The 9,300-nt window shown below is 33.7% G+C and overlaps 1 protein-coding gene across 1 annotated transcript; it reads left to right on the top strand.

Annotated features, from left to right (window-relative positions):
- The first annotated feature begins 2,815 nt into the window (after positions 1-2,815).
- On the top strand, positions 2,816-7,270 carry LOC107829267 (uncharacterized). Its single transcript, XM_016656740.2, has 7 exons — positions 2,816-3,244; positions 3,599-3,817; positions 5,208-5,294; positions 5,610-5,756; positions 5,931-5,957; positions 6,043-6,138; positions 6,850-7,270. The coding sequence occupies exons 1-7, from the start codon at positions 3,044-3,046 to the stop codon at positions 7,048-7,050; spliced, it is 978 nt and encodes a 325-aa protein (XP_016512226.1). The 5' UTR covers positions 2,816-3,043; the 3' UTR covers positions 7,051-7,270.
- The last annotated feature ends 2,030 nt before the right edge of the window (positions 7,271-9,300 follow it).

Consider the following 9,300-nt stretch of genomic DNA (forward strand, 5'->3'; position numbering starts at 1 on the left):
TAACTCTGGGGTATCTAGTAAAATCGGGAAGGGTTTCTTATTTTCATTTGCTAAATCGGGTAGAAATCTTGTCTATAGAATCTCATTTGTGTTATTTCATATCATGCTTATAAGTCCTATGTTATGCTTACATACTAGAGATCCTGCCTATAAGATTGATATTATGATTTGCTAGAAATCCTACCTTTAGGTGTATCAATTTGTCCAGTAATTGTGTGTTAGCAACCATACCTATAGGATCAATATTTGTCTTAATTATTTTCTGGCTCAATGTGTATAAATTCCTGCTCATATACTGCTCAATTCTAGAAATCATGCCTATAGGATTAAAATCAGTTGAATGATAGAAATCATGCCTATAGGATTAAAATTAGCTCAACGCTAGAAATTATGCCTATAGGATTAAAATCAGTTCCATGCTAGAAATCATGCCTATAGGATTAAAGTTAATTCAATAATAGAAATCATGTCTATAAGATTAAAATCAATTCAAACCTAGAAATCATGCCTTTAGGGTAATAATCATCACACTCATAGAAGTCATACCTATAAGTTTCTATTAACTGATTCGAAATTCGATTATCAATGTCAACCACTTAGACAACATGCCTATAGGATTTAACAATAATTCTGGACTTATGATTGTGATTTCCTGTTAATCATTGATGCATGGTACTGAATTAAAATCAACAGGCAAATATATGTAGGCCCTAACACTCATATTAAGAACTTACTCTACATACTACTGCTCGCCTGTTCATCACATGGATATCCTGCCCATAGGACTCCAAGATTAATAAATCCTATTAAATTAGTTGCGTGCATTTGCTTTTTACATGCGGAGGTTAACGTGAGCCCATACCTGTCTTTATTTGAAAAATCCTAATTGTTTTGCTTGTCGCCTAATATTTTATAATTTTGAGAACCTTAGGCCTAGTCTAGAACTTTCCTAAATAGAGGTCTCAATGCCTCCAGGACCTTAGGTAAGGGGCAGGTAGTGTACACATAGGACACGAGTTAGAATCAACTAGAGCGCTTTAGATAAAAACTCAAAGATAGTAATCGGGTAGCAGGAGATAATAGTCTGTGCCCGCTGAATAATATGAGTAATACCCCCGTTTTGGGGGAGTTACAAAGTATTATTTATGTTGCACGGGATGATCCTATAGGCTAAAAAATTTAGGACCCCCATCCTTATTAATAGTTTATTCGCTTCCTTAGACTAATTCGCATAATTTAAGTTCGGCCGAGACCCACCGTTGTAGACCTCGAGGGGTGCCTAACACCTTCCCCTCGAGGTAATTTGAGCCCTTATCCGATCTCTAGTGATGCAAGCTGGTGTAATATGAGTTATTTGCTATAGGTGCCCTAACACACCTTAATCCATTAAGTGGAGACTCTATCAACCAATTCATTTTCCCTACTCTCTCAAAAGGAGTTGTCAAAATATCGAAACCCGATTTCGCGAGAAAAAGGTAGCGCGACCCTTAGCATTTAAGAACAAGTTGTACTACCAAACAGAAAAAGTTAGTTATGTTTTCGATATCAGGCCAATTAATAGGACTTTGTTTCCATACAAGCTGAGACCGGGGATATCTAAATAGTATATGTTTTATATCTTCACTTTCAAAACCACAAATCTTACACATTTATCCAAGTTCTGTAATCTTTTAGCTAAGGTACTATTAACGGGCAAAAAGTTAATCACACACTTCCTTAGAAAATGTTTAAATTTATTTTTAATTTCTAAGTTCCACAAAGAATCCAAGAAGCTTTTAGGAAAAGAATGACAACTGGCCTGGACTTCCGAATTCCTAATAGTCTTACCTGCCAAACCCTTTGCTAAATAGTAACCTAACTTGACTTCATAGTTTTCAGATTTTGAATGATACCACAGTAATCTATCATTAAGACCTATGATGGATATTGGAATAGACAAAATAGCATTTACGTCTTCATGTTCAAAGATCATACTTATCTTATGAAGTTTACAGGTATGCGTATCTTCGTCAATTAAGTCGGCAACCTTAAGATCTAAATTGTTTTACATTTGAATACTCTTTTGGAGTAAAACCATTATTTCTTGGAATCCAAGGATCAGTCCAAACATTTATATTTTTCCCATCAGAAAATCTCCACCTTAGTCAAGTAACTAATAGATCTCTTCCCCACAAAATACTTCTCCATATCCATGATCCATGTGGCTTTTTCTTAGGTTGCCACTTGATTAAAGGAGAGGTTTTGTCCTCTCCTTTTAATAATATACTCGTAATAGCGTGGGATTTAAGCGCCGAAGTCCCAATTCCTCTTTCATATAAAAAATACAGTATTTTAAAAATAGTAGAAACTACTGAATTTTAAAAACAGTAGAAACTACTGAATATTTAAAAAGAAATTTGTTTTCAAAATGCGCCGAAGTCCCAATTCCTCTTTCATATAAAAAATACAGTATTTTAAAAATAGTAGAAACTACTGAATTTTAAAAATAGTAGAAACTACTGAATATTTAAAAAGAAATTTGTTTTCAAATGCGCCAAAATCCCAATCCTCTTTCATATAAAAATACAGTATTTTAAAAATAGTAGAAACTACTGAATTTTAAAAACAATAGAAACTACTGAATATTTAAAAAGAAATTTGTTTTCAAATTCAAAATTTTGAAAAAAAAACTAATTTTAACTATATTAACTGATTTGTCCTAAATTGCTACATGACATTTTATGCGCATGACACTTGGCAAAATCTCAAGCCTGACTTTATAGATATTTATATCTATATCTAAATATAGATATAAATAATATATCGATAGATCATAATTTAGTGGAGGAATCTGAATCACGAGTTCACATACACCAGAATTAAATCCGTCCGTCACATTCACTCGCTTCGCTTCCAATAAAAGGCACAACCAGATACGACGACGTTTGGTGAATTTCAAAATTTAGCCTATACCTTTTGTGCGGCTGACAGCGTAGAACGTTGACGTACTGGTACTGGGTCTGGTTTGTTTTAACTCATTCATTCAATAGTGTTCAGATACAAAATGGGTAGTGCTGCTGCCTATTGTGGTGGATTGGTTTGTTGTTCCCAGTTGGGATTGAGGAATTCGAGGATAGTGGGTTTATCGGTGTTGGAGCAGGTGGATAAGGAGTTAAAGAAGGGTGATGACAGGGCTGCACTGTCTCTTGTGAAGGATTTGCAGGGCAAACCCGGTGGTCTTAGGTGTTTCGGCGCCGCTCGACAGGTTCTTTTGCTAACGTTTTATCAATTAATTTCATATGATTCAACTTTCCTTATCTGGGTTTGACCCTTTTTTGCATAAACAAGGCGGAGTTGGACCTATTTTCCCTTTGTTGGTTCATCTATTAATTTGCATTTATTAGGAAGTTTTATTACTATAAATATACATATAATTGCTTTGTAAGAAAGGGTGAAAGCTTACTTAGTTGTTAAGAGTTTAGCTGGATATAGTGGTTAAACTGTGTCTAGCTAATCATTTCAAGTTTAATGTTAGAAGTCTGCTTTAACCTTAATTTATAGAAGGACATTCGCCTTGTAGTTAGGAAACTGCTTTAACTTTATGTGTAGGTTCATACAGGTACCTCAGAGGCTATATTCCTTGGATGAGTTGAGGTTGAACGGTATAGAAACCGTATCTCTTCTATCACCAGTTGATACCACCCTTGGTGCAATTGAAAGAAATCTTCAGTTTGCTGCTGTATTAGGTGGCATTGCTGCATGGTATGCGCTTGATTGGAGTCCACAACAGCTCCTTTTCGGTTCTCTTGGAGTTCTTTTTTTGTGGACTCTGGACTTGGTAAACTCTTTGGATTCCTCTGAATTGTCTTCTTTTTTTCTTTAAATAAATTTGCTACATGTCATTCCTCTCTGATTGATGATAAAACAATTTTTATATCTTGTCTTTAGCAATTTCTTGAAAATGGTTGCTAAGGTCAGAGCCATGTTATTCACTGAGCATTTGATTTGCTTTAAGTTTTACAAGATCAACTTTTGCTTTTCTCCATGTGAAACTCAAAGTTCAGATTTACTTTCAACAAGTTGCTTTGCACATTTTCTTGTCCAATGCTTTCTGTAAGAGATATTCTTCAGTGATGTCCTTTCTGACCTCAATTCGTTTTCCATGCGATCATTTGAATCTAATCCGGTAAAACTGATAAGTGTGTGAACTAGAATCTTTGGCATCTTGGAAACCTGCTAAACCTAAAGATACGAGTTGAAGAGAAGAGATCCATCTCATATGGGTCTTTCAAATTCAAAGATTCTTCTTTCTCGAGAACTTAGGTTGCCAATGTACCTCCTTATGGTTCTTGAAGTCATCACAGTGAGACTGAGGAGGTTAGTAGAAGTAGAAAGAAAATGTTTGGTCATTTGATCATCATTGATATATCCATACATAACTTGTAAATTAATTGGATTTGATTGATCCGAAAAGGGTTTTTTCCAGTTTCTCTACTGATTAAACATTTTATTTCTGATGATTCTGAACAACTTGTGCATTTACATCTGGTAGAAGGATCTTTCATACATCAGACTTGTGCAGTTATGTCTATTGGAAGGATCTTTTGTACCTCAGCATTTCGAACTGGTTCTTCTCTCTAGAAATTAGCAATAAGGATTGTGTTTCCAGGGTGCTCTATTAAAATTATAAGTAACCATGGAAGACCAACAATGAGGTTTGGAAAAATATCTACAACAGAAGAGGACGAGAACTGAATACGAACTGATATAAGAATAATCACCAATAAGACCAAAATCCCCAATATAATGCTCTATAGCTATGCTCTAAAAGGGTTGTTAAAGACTAATTTTATCACATGAGCATCAAACTGCAATATTCCTCCTTGAAATTTAAGCTTTCATGTAAACCTTGCTAGCTTGACATGTTTACAGATAAATAACACATTTGCTTTCCTTGTGCTGCCTTTTTCTCAATGTTTAAAAATCACATTAGGGACATGCTCGTGATGATCTTTTAGTTACATGTTATGTCTCGGGAATATAATATTTCTTAAAAAGGAGAACCCCCTTAACCATGTGATAGCAGTTCGCACTCTTGTTTATGTATATTTGACTGTTAATGACTTAATCTAGTCCAAGTGAGGTGAAAGTACGAAGACTACAACCTGGAGCTATGTGATCTGAGATATTTCAAGCATAATTGCTGATTTATCCATATTTGTGCGTAGGTTTCTTTCAATGGAGGGGTTGGTGCTTTGATCCTTGACACAACTGGTCATACTTTCAGCCAGAAGTACCGCAACAGGGTTGTTCAAGTGAGATTCATCTCTCTCTCTCTCTCATCCATAAAAATGCAGAAAACTAAAAGGGCTTTAGTTTTCAACTCTTCTCAAGAAAGAAAAAAAATGAAACTCAAATATGCCTTTAGTTTCAATTCTCTTTGATTGGAACATGTTTACAAAAGAGTTACGAACTAACAGACATTCAGAATTTGGTTGTTCATTTTGATATTCCTTCTAGCAATGTCTTCAATACCAAGCAAGCATTTAATTTCCTTATTCTTTACCTCTACTTTTCTCTCTCAGATAGTCTTCATTAATTTTTCCGTTCATTCCCCAATTCTGATCTAGCATGAAGCTGGGCATTTCTTGATTGCCTACCTGCTGGGTATTCTTCCAAAGGGGTATACACTCACTAGTTTGGACGCTTTGAAGAAGGAAGGATCATTAAACATCCAAGCAGGGACAGCCTTTGTTGACTTTGAGTTTATGGAGGAAGTAGGTAGTCTCCTATCAATTTTTCACCTCCAGTAAAGCTTTTCAGTATTGATTCTTCTTTAAATATTCCCCCTTTACGCATATTCTGTTGCAAGATTTCTGGGCTGGGCAATAATCATGCTATAATTTTATTACTCTTTCCTTCTAATTTAAGCCTGATTTATTTCCATGCAGGTAAATAGTGGAAAACTAACAGCCACGGTATTTATCTTTATCATAATTATTGTGTATGTTTATTTCTTTTACTTGTTATATGGTTCCTTCACTAATAAGGCACTTCTGACAGATGCTGAACCGGTTTTCATGTATCTCACTAGCGGGTGTAGCAACCGAATATCTTTTGTTCAGTTATGCTGAGGGAGGCCTGACTGACATTAATCAGGTTTATATCATTCCTCTGCTCCTATAGTATGACGATAAGCCAACCTTCTAGGTTTATTTTGCTCAGTTCATTTCTTGACTGAGCGGGACATCTAAATTAGGACATGACATCATATGGTAAAATCGAATTATGCCATCTGAAGCGTAATGAACAGTAATTGTGGTCCTTAGAAACTCTGCTGAGAAAAAAAGAATTATATTAATATGATAATCTATATGTACTTCCATAAACATTAGTGCTCCAACCTTGCTTTATCGTGGAGTACTGCTTTTACTTTCGATGCATTAAAGAGTTAATTCTTCCATCTACTGTAAATGTACATACAGTTGAAATGAAAGAAAACGCAAAACATTTTGCCATTCTAGCAAAACTGATTTTTTTTTTGACCGACACTTAATTGTATAACTTCTTATCATTCTTTCATTTTATTCACTTGTGACAAATACTACATTGAAAAAAGATAGTAATTGAACGACTCAACATGAGCTTTGGCCCATTATTCTTGGACTCTAGTTGCCAAAATAATGCAGTACTGCCCACTGGTGGTCTTCTTCGTTCTTAATTAGTGAGTAAATTTTAAGGGTGAACTTATATAAGGCTGAAAATCCTACATCGCGTAGCTAAATATTCTGCATTTGTGCATTTTTCACCAAAATGATTGATTCTGTATTAATTGTTAAACAAAGACTAACAGAAATACTTGCTTGATAGTTGGATGCATTACTGAAAAGCCTGGGATTTACACAGAAGAAAGCAGATTCTCAGGTGAGATGGGCTGTATTGAATACAATCCTCATCTTGCGCCGCCATGAGAAGGCACGAGCAAAGCTCGCAGAGGCAATGATTCAAGGGAAATCTGTGGGCATCTGCATTGACACTATAGAGAAATACATTAGCGATAATGATTTGTAGCTTCGTATTTCTTAAAATCCATCGTATAATTCCTGATATCCCCTATGATTGTGCTCCTTCATTCTCTTTATAAAGTTATCTTTTTGAGTGAGAGTGGATTGAAGTTACTGCTCATAATTCTTGGCTATTCAAATTTATATAATTTTTGTATACAACCTACAAAATGTATATACATACAAAAAATATACATTTTTTTTGGCTATTATTTTAAGAGCGACTATACAGTGTCATTTATCCATAATTCTTCAGAAGCAAATCTAAGTTCAAGTATATGCAGTCATTAGCCAGCCAATAACTTCACTAGAGCGCTTATTGTTTCCTTGTTTCTTATTCCCCTGTGCATAGTTATTTTCTAACAACTACTGATATCGTCATTTACATCACCAACTTGTTCATGATACCATTATTTAATGAAAAGTCAATCTTTGAGTAGAAAAAAACTACTCCCTTCGTTTGGTTTTATTATCCACTATAGACTTTGCACCTCTTAAAAAATAATAAATAAAGCGCATAATTTACCATGATATCCATATTAATTGGCATATAGTCTTAATGTACTTTGGAAAATGATTTAATTAATTTTAAGGGCGAAATAGGAAAAATAAATTATTTTTCTCTTGATATGCAAGTGGACAAGAAAAAGCGAAAATCTATTTTTAGAATAATGAGCAAGTAAAAGCGAACGGAGGAAGTAATTATTTGTAGTGAACGGAGAAAAATATGTGTCCGGAAATTTAATTCTACTTTCTTCCAAACAGAGGAGAGAAAAAAATGCGAGCATTAAAAATCAAAAGATGTAAAATCCATCTGTCAGAGATCCCACAAAAAAAAAAAAAAAATCATTTAGAGCCTCTCTTCTTAACCAGAATTGAACCAAATTATGATAGTAAAAAGGTAGCAATAACGGATAATAAAAGGAAAAAAAACTTGATTTATTATTATTTTATTCATTTTTTATTTATTTTTTGGACTTTTAATTTATCATATATTGTGTATATAATTAATTTTTATATTAAGATCTTTATAATTTTAATTTTATATCCTATTTTTGTTGATATATTGATTTTTGTATATATTATATTCATATAAAATTATAAGTTAATTTTATTATTTGATGTTGCTAAAATTGAAAAGTGAAAACTAAAATTTAAAAAAGAAAATTAACAATACATAAAATAAAAATAAGTGATTATATATTTGTTTGAAGAAAATAAAAAATGAAATTTAAATATAAGATAATAATATAATATAGAAGAGAGAGAAGAAATCTTATTTTTTGGTGTAAAAAATGGTGTAATGGTTGGAGTAAATTTGGTGTTACATCATTTTGGTGTTAGAGTTGAAGATGGTCTAATGGTGCAAGATTTGATATTCTATTAGAGCAAAAAAAAAAAACACCAAATTTTATACTTCTCCGTTTCAGTTTATGTGAACCTATTTCCTTTTTGGTCCGTTTCAAAAAAGAATGACCCCTTTCTAAATTTGAAAGCAGTTTAGCTTAAACTTACAATTCTACCCTTAATGAGAAGCCTTTATAACCACACAAATACTCTGGACCCCTTTTTGACTTGTTTAGGACCACAAATTTCAAAAGTCTTCATTTTTTTAAACTCCATATCCAGTCAAACAAATTTACATAAATTGGAACGAAGAAAGTACCAAATTTAGATTTAATCTAAAAAAATAATGCACCTTCGAGATGCCCTTAATGCATGTAAAAGCCATCACAATAGCGAATAATTTCAATTTTCAATGCGGCACGTTTCAAAGCTAGGCAAAGATATGACTTGACTAAGTGACAGATCAATAAACCTGAAGGACAACAGGATTTTCGGTCTTTAATTCAATAATGAAATCAATCAAATCTACCGGGTGATAGACATATATAGCAGAAATTAGCAGGAATTTAGGCCACAACAGAGAACAACCAAGTAGTGTCATCATTACCTCATACCTAAGAGCATAGTTGACTTATAACCAAAGATAACATATCTATACCTTGGTTTGGAGGGAGGTCATTCATACAAATGATCTGGGATCGTTCCCCCTCAATGTTTTCTTGGTTGAGCTTATCGATAGGGTTTGTCTAGTGCGATTTACATTTTCTGTGTGGTTTGCAGGCTATTACACAGTGAGGGGTTTACCCAGTGCTCACTGTGAGTACGTAATTTTTGCCCTACATGAAATACTCCCATAAATTCAAAACAAAGTAATTTTGTTTCATTATTTGCAATTTTATGGATTTTGTGG

Source organism: Nicotiana tabacum, chromosome 20, assembly GCF_000715075.1.
Source record: "Nicotiana tabacum cultivar K326 chromosome 20, ASM71507v2, whole genome shotgun sequence".
In the NCBI taxonomy this organism is placed as follows: domain Eukaryota; kingdom Viridiplantae; phylum Streptophyta; class Magnoliopsida; order Solanales; family Solanaceae; genus Nicotiana; species Nicotiana tabacum.